Source organism: Hippocampus comes, unplaced genomic scaffold (assembly GCF_001891065.2).
Source record: "Hippocampus comes isolate QL1 unplaced genomic scaffold, H_comes_QL1_v1.1 scaffold125, whole genome shotgun sequence".
Taxonomy (NCBI): Eukaryota; Metazoa; Chordata; class Actinopteri; order Syngnathiformes; family Syngnathidae; genus Hippocampus; species Hippocampus comes.
The window spans coordinates 2,443,787-2,458,951 of NW_017805453.1; the positions used below are offsets into that span (position 1 = coordinate 2,443,787).

Below are 15,165 nucleotides of genomic sequence, written 5' to 3' on the forward strand. Positions count from 1 at the left end.
AATTGGGGAGGAAATTGTGTGAGCACTGCCAATGACGGGCAAACTGTCCAAGTTTTCTCTGCCTCTCACCCACATGCAGCTGGGATAGGCTCGAAAAGCAACCAGAAAGTTGAAAATGAAAAACCTACGCTCTCTGTCAGAGGTGATGAAGTCAGAGGCATTGAGAAGAAAGTGTGCTTCACATGCTTGATTTTAACCTAGTGATGTTTATTTATACACTTGTGTAGAATCCAAAATAAAAGTCACTTGTTTTTGGCTACTTGAAAAGAACAGTGTGATGGTTTTTTTTTTCTTTTGTGTGTGTGTGTGTGTGTGTGTGTGTGTGTGTGTGTGTGTGTGTGTGTGTGTGTGTGTGTGCGTCAATGCCAAGTCTGCCAGAGGAACAGATGGACGTTAAGAGGAACAGGAGGAGACAGAGGTGATAAAACGCCTTGCTTCACATCGGGAAGATGAAGTTTGATTAAAGAGAAAAAAAAAACACACAGAGCAAAAACGAAAGGGGTCGCAGTCGTTTGAAAGCTACTGCATTGATTCCAACTTCCTCAAAACATGCACATACGATGCATTGAAGAAAAATAAATAAATAATGAAGCATAAGAATGCTTACACGTTTTCCATAGGTTTGGAAAGGCAATTTCAACATCAGCAAATGTTCACCGTACAATCTGTGATTTGTCGCACCAACAAGCTTGTGAAAGGTTGAGGTGAGCTCACCTCTTGTCGCCTTGGCTTGTCTCACTCGCCACACGGTCTTGGGGATTTCAAAGTTGTAGTTTGCAGGTAAGGCTTTCATGGCTTCCCGCAACTCAGGATCATGCAGTATTTCATCTGGAATCTGATTGGCCACTCGCCGAGGTCCTCGAACTGAAGAACGTTTCATTTGAAAAAGAGTTAATCAGTCCGGCACACAGAAAGCCAACAGAATGGGTCTCACTTGTCATGAATGAAACAGTTGTTCTCAACAGTTATTGTTAATTGCCTGCGTGTTTAACTGACTTCAGAAAGATGTGTTGCAAAACTCCTGAATCACTCGATAGCTCAGTGTACTTAAAAAAAAAAAAAAGATACATTATTTATTGATTCCCCGAGGTAATCTTGGTGTGCAGTAGCCACAATTGCAGTCACACTAAAAAGAATAATCACGTAGCAAAGTATACAAACATAGGTAGAAAAGATTTCTCGTCAAAGTGCGTGTGTGTGTGTGTGTGTGTGTGTATTATATACATAACAAGACAACTAAGACAGGATGTACTTTTGCTACTTCGGGTAAATGTATCAGCAGATACACCAAGCCAAGTGCCACGAACTCGGGAAGCAAAAAAATTAATCGGGACATCCCTAAACACGTTAGTGGATTTTCTACATGTTTTGAAACCAGAGTGGGACATTTAGGCACGCTCCTAAATTTGACGAATTTCCTTTTTATTAATGTTTCCGATATTATTTTCAAGCGCTTAGCATTGCCAGCCAGTCTATATACTCATCTTTCAAAAAAGCAACTGTTATTCACCATTACCTCCCGGCAATTGATTTTCGACACGCAAGTGGAACGTTTACAACGTTATGTCTCACTTTTTGCGTAAACTCCACCGTCTACATAGGAGGCACTTTAAAATATCTCACACATGTATCTGTCATTGGCATCATTAATCTCCGAAGAAAAACGTTGCAATTACCTGCTGTGGGCTTTTTGACAGGAACAAGCTGCTTGTCACACGAGGGCGCCGCCATGTTTTCTTCTCATTCTAAACAGGAAACATGAGCCAGGCCAGAGAAGTCGATCACAGAGCATGGATTTGGACTGCTCGAGCACATAGAAGTAGACAGACAATCGGATTACCCGGTAAATAACCAAAGGTTACACTATTGTATCAACATTGGAGAATTAATTTAACTGTGGATTTATACAAAATTAAACAGATATTGATTTTAATAACTAATCATTCCCATATTCCAAATCCGATCGATTTGGAGAAAGTTTTCTTGTTATTTAGTGATATGACACCTCAGTGTCTCCTTGTCGCTCATCTGAAGTTTAAATATAGTTTTGCGCCACGCATGATTGTGTTTCTCTGCTGATGTATCTGTTTGCCGCTCCGGTGAGAGAGGCTGCGTCCGGAGGAGGAGAAGGAGGATGAGGAGAAGGAGATGAGGAGGAGGAGGTGAAGGCGTCACAACATCACTTTCTCCCTTCTTGAGCACAAGTGCGTGCTGCACGGAAGCGCAGACTTCTGCAGACAGGCAACGTCTAACTGTTGTCAGAGTGTGTCTTTAAACATGTTATTTTAAGGACCCATCCATGCAATTGGTTGCTTTTACTCGAATAATTAATGATTTCGTGTTTGGCGGAGATGCGGCTGTAGCGACTCTGACTGGCCGAAAGGAGGATTGATTTGATTTATTTTTATATTTTAGTGATTTTGGGAGACGCATTCAGTCACCAAACCTCTTCACGGGAGCATCGCGTCCGACGGAAGGAATTGCTGCGCGTGGGTCCGTTTCGCGGATGATCCCCAACCAATACTGAACTCTGTGGAGAATATTAATAACACCTGCACAACGGGAAGGGCAGTTAAGTGACACTAAGAATTATTTTTTTTTTGAAAGAGTGGGGTCTACGGATCAACTTCCGCAAGTCTGGAATATTTGGATCGATGATTTCAAGAGGACGGAGGAACAAATTCATTTAGGTCGGCAACATGTTCAAGAGGGGTGAGTGTAACTTAACTTTTAATGTGCATGTTTTAATATTTCATGGATATTTCCTGACGCACACGTGTGAGCACGCAGTCGATGCGTCTTGATTTTGCAAGTGAAGCTGTCCCGCCTGCCTGACTGGTACTGAGTGCAATATTCATACGTGTGTATGCGCGGCAATGTGCTTGTTGTAACACAGCAGATGCCGCACTGCAGTTTATATGACTTGTCCCCGGGTCACAAGGCTGAAGAATTGTTTTTATGGCGATTATTATTGTTGAACTTGATGCTCCACAAGGTTATTCACCCCGGGCCACACACGAAATGATGGGCCAAGACTTCTTTTCACCTCATATGCGACCAAGCCCTGTCCAAAAAAATACTTTAATATCAAGTTTCTGTCGCGAGGGAAAATTCACCTTGAATTGTTTATGTTTTGGCAAGGGCTTGGGTGAGTCACTTAATGGGCTTGTCTGCAGAAGATGAATGGCAGCAGCAAGACATTAATACTCATATGTCCTCTCGTCTATCTATCGGTTACTTGAATCCATGTTGCTGCTGAACAATAATTAAGGGGGGTGAAATCAAAGTAGACGCAAGGAGTCCCTGATGAGGTTCCCACAGACCCCCCACTTGAAGAACCATTGCACAAGTACGGGCCACTGTCTGTGCTGTGATGACGACCTTTATCAAAGCATTCCAACATAAAACTGTTTGTGTGATTCAGATGCAGCGACGAGCAGCAACAGCAATTCTTGAGATTTCATTGATGCCATGCCAAATAGCTTCCATTTAATAACATTTTAAGTTATTTTTTTTCCTTCTTCTTGTAATTTTAACAACCCGGGGCAAAGCCAGATACAGATTGTCCGTGACCTTACCGTGTCGTTTCAAGCTGAAAAGCAGCCAACTCAATTGTCATGTTCAAAACATAAGCACGGTTTGGTGGCAAGTTTGTGAAAGAAGAAGCCTCGTTGATGTGAGATGAGCCACACCGGACATGTGATTTAGCACAACAACAAATATGGCTGACGACCGAAACATGTTGACTAGCATGAGGGTACATTGAAGTCAACAGTGGGTATACGCTTAAAAAAAAAAAAAAAGTTTTTTTTTAACACAGTAATGCCAAATACTTGACTCAGAGTGGATATTGTGGCCAAATGTATCTTCACACATACGATTGTCTTGCAAAGCAGGCTGTAATAGAATGTGACAACTCACCATTTACATATGTTGAAAATTCGATAGAATATCCACGACTCTTCCAGACTCTCTGTCGCAACCTGCTGACGGCACTATGACACAAAGCTCATCTTTACCGCTTGTCTTAAAATGCCATTTTTAGTCGGTGGATTTAGACTCAGCGCGAGACTCTGTCTTATTTTCGTATTTTGTGGTGTTATATTGTTTTTTTATGTTCTGAATTTCTTTTTTTCAGTCCTGTCTTTTTTTGTTGTCTGATTCCTTTTTACTCCACATACAGCACTTTGTATGAAGCGGCGGTTGTTCAAAAGTGTTCTCTAAAAAAGCAGCCAACTCAATTGTCATGTTCAAAACATAAGCACGGTTTGGTGGCAAGTTTGTGAAAGAAGAAGCCTCGTTGATGTGAGATGAGCCACACCGGACATGTGATTTAGCACAACAACAAATATGGCTGACGACCGAAACATGTTGACTAGCATGAGGGTACATTGAAGTCAACAGTGGGTATACGCTTAAAAAAAAAAAAAAAAGTTTTTTTTTAACACAGTAATGCCAAATACTTGACTCAGAGTGGATATTGTGGCCAAATGTATCTTCACACATACGATTGTCTTGCAAAGCAGGCTGTAATAGAATGTGACAACTCACCATTTACATATGTTGAAAATTCGATAGAATATCCACGACTCTTCCAGACTCTCTGTCGCAACCTGCTGACGGCACTATGACACAAAGCTCATCTTTACCGCTTGTCTTAAAATGCCATTTTTAGTCGGTGGATTTAGACTCAGCGCGAGACTCTGTCTTATTTTCGTATTTTGTGGTGTTATATTGTTTTTTTATGTTCTGAATTTCTTTTTTTCAGTCCTGTCTTTTTTTGTTGTCTGATTCCTTTTTACTCCACATACAGCACTTTGTATGAAGCGGCGGTTGTTCAAAAGTGTTCTCTAAAGTTGAGCTGAGAACATCCTAATTGAAAGCCTTGCAATGGCAAGGTGCTGTTTGGAGTCGTCTTGGTGTCATGTTGCATCGTGAACAGCAGGATCAAGATGGAATATTGCTCATGAGTCTGCCAAGACATTGAAAATGTTCTTTAGATTAATGTTGGAGAAAACAGCAGTACAATATTGCTGAGGAATTCTGACAAAGCAATGTTGAAAGAAAAAAATATTTGGGGTATTTTGGGGTACTGGAAATTTCCGGCTTCCCGAATCCACCAAATTTCTTTTGAACTTGAGTCCATCACAAGCAACACCCGCACAGAAATGATCTTTTGAATGACACCAGCCACAGAATTGACAACTAGCCCGCCACGTCGGGTGAATTATGCAAAGACGAGTCTTAAGAATCATTATAAATGCTCATTATAGCATTGCCACAAACAACACATCTACTGGTGGCCTTCTACACAAAGCGGCTTCTCTTTTCTCTGCCGCAGGTCATGCTGGCACTGGAACACTGTATAGATAGATACCACTGCTCACTGCTTTTAGTCTGCTTTGTCAGACCCAATCTGTTTTCGGCGCACGAGCGCGCGCGTGTGCGTGTGTGTGTGTGTGTGTGTGTGTGTGTGCCTCAGGGGCAGCGAGAGAAACAGCCTGTTTTCCTTAGCCATCACATCGATTATTGTGGTTCCAAGAGTGAAGATGAAACACACGGCGGTGACGAGTGCTTATAGCCGGAACGGCTTGGAAGGGGAGGACCATTGTTGAAAAAGTGCCTTCTGACAACTTAGTGCAAGAAGTGATGCCATATCATTTAAAAGCAAGCGTCAAAAGGTTCTGAATGGTGTGCTCCAACTGACGTTGCAGCACAATGGATATTTATGAATGTGCTCGTTGGAGTTTAAGGGGCAAGCAAGCCTGCATATCCTGCTTGCGTGTGTCATACTAATGGACATGCTGGTAAAAAGCTATTAGGAGGTCTTCAACATGCCACACAACAGTCATTAATTTCCCATTTGACTGGCTGGAGTTGGAATGAGGGGTGGTGGCAAATGCGTCGTATTGTAAGGCTGAAATATTAACCTAATTCAAATCGGCATTGCAATGCAGTAGAAAGAATGCAATTTTCAAAATGCAAAGGGTGCAATTTGTGGAAAAATTTTCCACAATGAGGCCATTTATTTTCCAGGAAAATAAATGGCCTCATTTCAGCTGGTCAGGGGCTTTATTATACAGTGTGTGTGTGTGTGTGTGTGTGTGTGTGTGTATATATATATATATATATATATATATAAAATCATAGGGGTGTAACTAAAACTGATTTTAATCAGAAAATCGCTTTAGAATTAAGAGGCGAGTGCACTGAATCAAACTAAATCACATCATTCCACTTTTAAAATATGTTGAGATAGATATGAAATCCTCTTTTTTTGGAGGGATGTGTCAAACATACAATACTGACAAGTTCAATCAAATACTTGTAAAATGACAGTAACAGAGTCATTGCATCTCACCGTGTCGAAATGAGCCGTACCACATCCAACCAAATTATAATGGTGAGTCCATCCGAATCGAATCGTTCTACTTTCAAATTGGACAGTTCTTGAATCATTTTGCACCCCACGTATTGAATCATCTTGTACTGATTAATTTAGTTTTTGTGTTTATAAAAATATAGGGTATATACATGTTTGGGAAGAGGAGCTTGAAAAAAAATAATTGCATATTAAATCGCAATGGCAATATTTGGAGAATTTTTTATTTTTTTTCCAAATCGTTCATCCCTCGTGTCAAGTGCTGTTTCTGGACGCAGGAGGGGGGGAAAAGCTTCCCGCTTAATTCACTACAAATTAATATGAGGTTGAGATTTCACTCGTCTGCCAAAAAAAAAAAAAAATGCAAGCGTACCGCAGCGTGTCTTGAGTCGGTGGCCAGGCAGAGATGTGTCAGCTTTGGCAGGAACATCGAACAAGTTCTCTGGTGAATTTGAATGACTTTGCACCTAGAATAACACATCGCAGCTGAGGGAGCTTGGCTAATGCATGAGGGCCCAGCACTGGTTGTGACGCATCCGCCATTCACAAACACATGCCGTGTACATTGGAGGGAAAAACCAAAAAAGGTCTTGCATAATTCATACATGACGGCAGTGTTCAGAGTGACTTTTCATGGCGGCCGCTTTTAGCTAATAATGACGCTCAATCAAGTGAAAAAGTCCATTTTTGCTTCACATGACATCTGACTGCCCGCTGTTTTTTTTTTTTTAAGTGAAGGGGGCGTATGTGCAGGTGGATTTTTGCTGTGACAAGTAGGGGCTTTGTACGCTACACTGGAGCCTTTGACACTGGTCAGCCTGCTCTGTGCCCTCCTACAAAGAGCAGCACCTGAATCCGACCTCCAGATTCAGAACCAAAACAAGAACAACCTGTAGTTAGCTGACCATGCTCGAGGACATTAATGTGATCTGTTCACAAATCCTACCTTGACACTAAGCAGAAAGAGGAGGAAAACACTGTTGTTTCTGAAACGGAATGATCTTTCTTTTCTACAATCTTATAATGAGAAATTCTGTTCCTGTATATTTTTGGTGGATTTGCATATATAGGTTTTTGATTAGTCGTAGTGGTGGTCGTCTCCATTACTCACACATGCTACTTTTTTTCCTACCACCACCAACCCCCCCTCCCCACACACTTTTTTTTCTTCATATCAAAAGTTATTTTTAGTACATCCGCCTCCCCACACACTTTTTTTCTTCATATCAAAAGTTATTTTTAGTACATGGCACAACAACATTTTATGACAAGTTGTGTCAAAATCCATGTCCATTTTTTACACTCTACTTTATCACACAGTATTTTCAAAAGGAATCCAAAGTACAACATCCGTGGGGGAGAAAAACATTGCAGTTCCATATTCTACTTCTCTCACATTCTATCTTGTTGATGTTGCTCCTTCTTCCAAAAGCCAAAGAAAAAGTAAAACACACAAAAAGTTCATTCTTGGACGTTCCCTCATTTGAGGTCTCGTGAGGTTTCTGAACTCCAATTTTTAGTGTAGCTTTTGTGTATTTTCCCAAAATAGTTGAATCCCAATTCCTGTGACTTTAAGGCCTTTTGACCTCAGAGGTTCCCACTGTACAAATGTACTTTTCAGACTATAAGTGTGCACTATATACTGTATACACCTTCTAACAAGGTCATGGACGGGTTTGCAAGCATGCAAGCATGAACATCAGCCTAACTCCATCAGGTCCTTTTTCAGTACCACACACATTCCTCTTAAAAGCACCGATCCGTAAAGAAAGCACATGGGACGAGCTGACAGCAGCAGAATGTATAAGACGTCCAGCATATGTACAGTACCACGGAGTCGAGCGTTGCAATTCCTCCGACGTATTCTGTCGGAATAATGGATGCAAGGTTAGTGGGGGCTTTTCTTCATGCCAAATGTCTTGTAAGAACGGGTCGATAGAAAAGCTTGCCCAAGTCCAGCAATTCTGAACGTCATCACCATTGTGTGGCGAATGCCTCCATCTAGCGTAAGTACTATAAGCATCATCGTTTTGTTCAAGGAATCCACCACTATTCCATATACAGTGTAACCTTGAAAGATGAACACAATCCATTTTTTGATAGTCGACATCTGATTTTGGAAATAAGGCTGCACAAGGACTCAAATTGATAACGACATGCACCTGCAGTAGTAGGATGTCAGTTTCAAATCACAAAAGACTGGTAGAATATCTACCGATCTAGTTAGCTAGCTAGCCAGCTACCTGTCTAACTAGCTAGCTGTCTGTCTAGTTATCTATCCATTCATCCATATATTAGAGATGTGACGATTAATCAATTTGTTAACAATCAAATTAAATTGATCCTACTTTGGGTAATTGTTTGGATAGCTTTCTTGTTTTAAAATCGGCCCAATGCTTGAATGCGTCCCCATGAAAACGGAAAAAATTAAACATTTAATTTGACTGGAAAATAATGATCATTTTTGCCGATTTTCAAACTTGTTACGGACCAAACCGGGAACTGAATACCAATCATAATGAATTTACATCACTTTTATATTATGTCATGTTTTTTAATTAAAACATGTTATTTTTCAATATGACTATTGATTAATCGATCAAGATAATCAACAGATTAGTTGATTACCAAAATAACCATTAGTTGCAGCTCTAATATGTATATTGTATTTATTTATCGATGGCTATGTCTTGACTCAAGCCTTGGTTTCATGACAGGACTCGCGCATCTTAGCAGGAGTGCCGCAAAGCCGAACCTAAGTGGAAAAAAGACAACCTGCACTATTTCATCAAGTCTGGAAAGACTTTAGGGAGATTTTTTTTTTTGTACATGTATAGTAACCAAGCAGGGCAGCCTTACACACTGAAAGGCATATATTAGGAAATATATGAAAATCAAAGTTGTGTTCACCATTCAAGGATGGGTAAACATTGTAACCACGGTCATGTAGCTGGCCTTCTGAGCTTTGCTCGCTAAGCTTAGTTGCACAGGGTTAGCATTTTGGTTAATATATTAACAACAGCATGACGTTATTTTGATTTGGGTTGAAAGACTCCCCCCAGGTAGAAGTTTGGGGCCAGCGCCTCCTCACCCCCAACTTTTAAGAGTTCCTTTCTTCTTCCTTCATGGTACAGATATGACTCACAGGCGTCAAGTATTTACGATAACACGATAAAAGATGGCGGTCGTAAAAACAGCAGGTATGCGCTCATTAACAAAGGACAAACAGCCGCTTTGCCGGAGAAGCGAGACGCGGGCCCCGAGCAGGCGAGTGATTAAGTACGATGACATGAATTTGCACGAGAGCAATAAACGCCCATCTGTCATTTAACTATGTTGCAACCTCCCAGCCGCTGTCGAGGCCCAACGAACCTTCTATTTAAGGAGAATAGATTCCCGGCTTGTCTAATCCTCTCAGTGTCACTCCGTGTCAACTCGCCATTGTGTTTCGGACCAGTGACAGAGGCATCGCAAGAGGAGGATAATGTAGAGAGCCGAGCAAAAATATAAACCCCAAAAGCAATATCCTGAAGCTGTCTATAAGCCGCCTGAAAAATGAGAAGCAAATCAGTATGGGGTGGGGTTGAATTTCAGGGCCTTGTTACATAATATATCCGTTTAAAAAAGATTAAGCTAATCAAAACAACCCCCCCCCCAAAAAAAAAAGACAACTAGGGGGAGGGAATGTTTTCTTGTACAGCACTTTGAATGCAGCGATGGCTGTTTGAAAGTGCTCGATAAATACAGTTGAGTTGAGTTCTTTCTATAACAATGAAGCAATGCAAAATTGTCGCCAAATTAATGTATTGGTAGTCTGAAGAGCTCACCTGGAGCGCGTGGCGTCAAAAGCAATCTACTGAAGAGGATCTCCAATAATTGCATGTCTGACATTTACTCATGCTAGAGAAAAAAGAAAAAAAAAAACATTGCTCTTGCTTACAGATAATGCACTGCGAGGCATGGCCACACATCTCAAACATTACATTTGCACGATAAGAGATTCAAGAGCAAATCGCATTGGCTTAGTGACAAGTGGAACCTTGAAGGTTGAGCAAAATCTTTCCAGTGATGCTGGTCCACCTGCGGGGAGTTTGGTTGTTTCCCACGGAAATTGATGGAAATAGAAATGTTCCTGGTTCAAACTGTCACACTGATAAAACCTTCATGAACTATACAGGCCTTTTTTAATGAATGTTGTAATATTCTCAATAGGATAGCGGTATAAAAATGCGTTAATAAGAGTCATTTACCTTCTGGGTAGGAGCCATTTCAGCTACGTGGAAATACATTTCGGACATTAACATGGGCAATTATGAATGTTTTATGGGGGTGGGGTCAATTACTAGCGTTTTTTGCTCTTCATCTTTTTCCCCTGCAAATATTTTGGGTATATAGTACTGTATATGTGGACAAATTAAGCATTTCTGATGCGTGTGTCCCTTTTTTCACGATTCTTCATCAGAATCTTCTTGCCACCTCCATCGGTGTGGCAATAACATGCAAAGCAGTCATTAGTGGATGATAATGAGATGGAACCGAATAACAACCTATGAGCCCTGTTTCAGTTTTTTTTTTTTTTTTTTTTTTTTTAATTCTTATTCATGAATTTCTCATGAAATGACTAATTGGAGTTTAAAGGTGATTTTCAATGGCGTAGATGGGAAAGGACGAGGAGTGGGAGCTCAAAGGAGACCATCCAGCGGTTGACAGTAATCCCAGGTGTTCTCCCATTATTCTGACAGCCCCCAACTGCCACCCCTTCTCCTTTCCTGAGCCTTTGTCCACTGAGACGTTGTCTTTTGTGTGCTGAGCAAAGCAATTCAGCTGCACCTGGACATCTGCCCTTTTGCCATTGAAACTTAGCGTGTCCTCAAGGCCGAGCCGCGACGCTCCGGGGAGAAGGCGATGTGAAGCACGGGCATCCACGCTGCTCCCAAATTCCGCTTGTTTATCTGCCATTCCATTAATCCTGCACTCCATCCACGTACGATTCAGAAGAACTCATTCCGACGGTGGCTAATTTGCTCCCGAGAGTGCGTACGGATTTACGGAGAATTCTGAAGTGAAAGTTTTCAACCGGCCAGGAAATTAAAACACGTTGTTGGAGACGTGATGAGGGGAAAACATCAACTAGGGTTCATCTCGGAAGTTGATCTCACTTCACACCATATTATCTCAAGTGTTTGAAATACACTCCGAGGACTGCGGAGGTTCTGTGAGGATCCTTTTTGAATTGAAATGCCCTCCCGTGAATGGCGGGTGAAGTGGTAGACACCGTTCAACAGCCAAGAGCAGTAGTGTTTGAAAATAAAAATATATACCGGTACCATCTTAATATAATTTCAAATACATCTTCGTTTATTTCATCTAACCTTCATTTATTCAGGGGAGGCGATAGAGAATATATTCTCATTTGCAACGCCGACGTGGCGGCAAGCAAGAGGCAACAAATCCAAATAAAAACAAATAGGAGACATACCTATAGACAACTAACTGCGCAGTGTGACACAGTTACGTAACACATCACATCATAGCAGATTGTGTACAGTATTCCTCCCATCACATTTTAACACTGAAAATACGATGAATGAGGTGAGTTTTGTTTTTAGTTGCAGAGTGTTTCGGTCATTAGTCAATTTGTTATTTCATCAAATCAATTCGTTATTTCAGAAGTGCGTATCACACTGGTAGCCCTTCGCACTAATCAGTAGCTATAAGTAGCACTCAGCTTCTAAAAGGTTGTTAAAGGAATCGCACGAAAGAAAAAGCATGGCTCGGTGGGGTTTTCAACAAATGACAGATAGGTTCCCAAAAGAAAGGAGCAAACACGATATCACATTTTAACACTGAAATTACGATGAATGAGGTGAGTTTTGTTTTTAATTGCAGTGTTTCGGTCATTAGTCAATTTGTTATTTCATCGAGTCAATTCGTTATTTCAGAAGTGCGTATCACACTGGTAGCCCTTCGCACTAATCAGTAGCTATAAGTAGCACTCAGCTTCTAAAAGGTTGTTAAAGGAATCGCACGAAAGAAAAAGCATGGCTCGGTGGGGTTTTCAACAAATGACAGAGGATAGGTTCCCAAAAGAAAGGAGCAAACAGGATGTATTCTATTGTATTGTATATTTGAATACCGTTTCATTCGTTTTTATGCTGCTCAATGGGCCATATTCTGAACAATCAATGATTTGTCTCATCTGAGAAAAAAAAAAGAAAAAGAAAACTGTCAGGCCTGTCAGTGGTAGTGCACATTAGAAAGTGTTTACCGACTACCACACATGGCGAGCTTCTTTTCCCACCACAGCTCCATCTGCTGGCTCCCAATGCCAGATGGTAACAATCAAAAGCGGAAAGGTATTTACTTGACCTGCGCTTTTATCAAACGTCAGTCAAAACCAACCTTCTCGCTTTTCACATGTGGCGTGAGTAATCATCACCTATCTGCTATAGGAGGCCTCCTCGCGGTGAAAGTGGGCCTGCCAGCTCACACTTTAATGAGCCAACCTGCTGTCATCATGTCACCTGAGCTCCTCGCCTCTGTTGCATTTTCTCCACACGTATCTCTCACGGGTCACGCTGATGATTAGCAACAATCACTTTCTCAGCAACGTTTACAATTTGGAACAGTTTCAAAATGTCACTGTGTGAGTTCAGCCTTAAGCATGTGTTCGCCCCCTGGTGGTCGGCTAACTACTGGTTGAGAAAGTGCTTTAGTAGATATGCAGCTGAAGCAGAGCATGCGTTTTCAAGGCACAGCGTGTACAAATTAGTTGATTTTCTTTTTAAAAAAAACCCACTATTAGTTTTAATAATATGCAAAAAAATATGTTATATAACACCAAGTTTTTTTTAAAAATGTAATTGTAGGTGAAATAATACTCACATACAGTTGGATATTACATCCCCAGCTGAAGGCTGCCATGTTTCGCCGCCATATTTCTGCTACGGACAGCCAAAGGAGACAAACTTCTAAAACATGCCATGAATATATTCCGGCACTTAAGGTAATTGTAGAAATTTTTTGAGATGTCATCGTTTTTGCACTTTTGCTGAAGAAACCGGCGGTAAGCTTGCGACATTTGGTAACTCTGAGGCACCGTAGTGAAGCACGTACATTCGCTGTTACATTCTATTAATTCACCGCTAGGTGGCACTGAAGTCGTCACACAGTACCTTTCAATGTAAATATCACCGACGATAGTCAATTTCATTGTGGCAGCTAAAATTTATGATCACAATTCAAATTTTATTGTGCAGTGCAGTCCCAACACACCCTCTAAGAGAAATAAGCACACACTTATGTTTTTTTTCCCCCCCCCATCTCTCACATTTTAGAAATGTGTGTGTCGAATCAGACTGAAAAGTGGAGTGGGTGACTATTATGTAAAAATGCAGAACCCGCAGACAGATGGTGATGCAGTAATTACAGAATACAGGCCAAGATCTTTTCCCCAGTCACACAGTTCTTATGTGCAAATCCCACTCAATTGTCTTAGTTGGCTCTAAAAGCCACTTATTTACGGCAGCAGAAGCATGTTTAGACCTTATTACGGCTTGTATAAGGCGGATAAGAATGCGGATAAGTGGAATTAGCAGTTTTTAATTTATCCGCCGTTGTTTTCAGGCCACCTTTGTGAAATTGGAATCGGTTTATGGCATGCAGCAGATATACAGGTTACATCTTCCATGCACTCGCTTCTGATGTATTCCAGTGCTACGATGACTAAAGTCATTGAGCAGCACACCAACCCCTCCCCTAACACGCGCTGCCCCCGCATGTAGCCTCTACTTAAGTCAATGAGTCGTTGCATCTTAAACACTTCCTGATGCGCAATGTGTCGTTTTGCCCGCTAGAGATAACCGTGCTAATTGATCAACAACATGGTGGCCTCGTTGGTTTAATAAGATGTGCTGTGAGGGAACAATGTCAAAAAAAATGTTTTGCTGCATCGCTCGCTTCCTGGCTGTTGCAGCGGGGAGATCCTGTTCTCCAATGCCGGAGCAGAGCACATCGTGAGGAGTAGCGAAGCTGGCAGCTGCTTGTTTTACATTCCATCCACCTTCACGCTGCAGGGATTCACGCTTGCATCCCAATGACAGGCTTCCCCTCCCACCTTGCTCAGCTTAAAAGCCTTGCATCCACGCTCACAAAGTACTTTGAAAAGTGCGGCGGAACCTCGAAAAGGTCAAACACGCACATTTGTTTGACTTTGGAATCAGACTTTCGCCAGAAAATTTGATAAAGTGCTCCGGGGTCGCAAGGAAGCCATTGTAAAAACTTTATTAACTATCCAGGCAGTGCTTTAAGCCAGGGGTCCCCAACCGCCGGTCCGCGGACCGGTACCGGTCCGCCGGGCATTTGGTACCGGGCCGCGCAGAAAGAACTTGCCTTAATTCCGTTTTATTTATTTCGGAATACGAAACATGTTTTATTTTGAAAAACTACCGGATTCGCCCTTACATCCGTCTGTGTCACGCTTTACACACGTCAAGCCACGCTTCTCCATCACGTGACCAATTACTTCAAAACAAAACACAGGAGCTCGCAAAATGAGTAAAAAAAAACTGCTGGAGATCGTAAATGACGGCGGCCTTAAAAGTACGTTCGAGACAACTGGATTAAAGTTATGGCTGAATACTCTGAGATCGCCACAACAGCACTGTTGCTATTTCCGACATCCTACCTGTGTGAGGCGGGGGGTTTCTGCAGCAACGGCGACGAAAACAAAATTACGAAGTAGACTTGACATAAACCACACACTTGAGGTGTCATTGTCTCCT

General features: G+C 41.6%; 2 protein-coding genes across 2 annotated transcripts in view; one reads left to right on the plus strand and one right to left on the minus strand.

The window, feature by feature from the left end:
* The window catches only part of dph1 (diphthamide biosynthesis 1), a 69,755-nt gene extending 67,971 nt beyond the window's left edge, over window positions 1–1,784 (minus strand). The window contains exons 1-2 of the mRNA XM_019874339.1: window positions 1,677–1,784; window positions 715–864 (exon numbers count right to left, since the gene is read on the minus strand). Coding sequence (XP_019729898.1) covers window positions 715–864; window positions 1,677–1,731 — 205 coding nt within the window. The 5' untranslated portion in view covers window positions 1,732–1,784. The remainder of the gene's footprint in view (window positions 1–714; window positions 865–1,676) is intronic.
* A 417-nt stretch (window positions 1,785–2,201) lies between these two features.
* Window positions 2,202–15,165, plus strand: part of rtn4rl1b (reticulon 4 receptor-like 1b) — a 142,862-nt gene continuing 129,898 nt past the window's right edge. Inside the window, exon 1 of the mRNA XM_019874343.1 lies at window positions 2,202–2,712. Within this exon, the coding sequence (XP_019729902.1) occupies window positions 2,700–2,712 (13 nt within the window). The 5' untranslated portion in view covers window positions 2,202–2,699. The remainder of the gene's footprint in view (window positions 2,713–15,165) is intronic.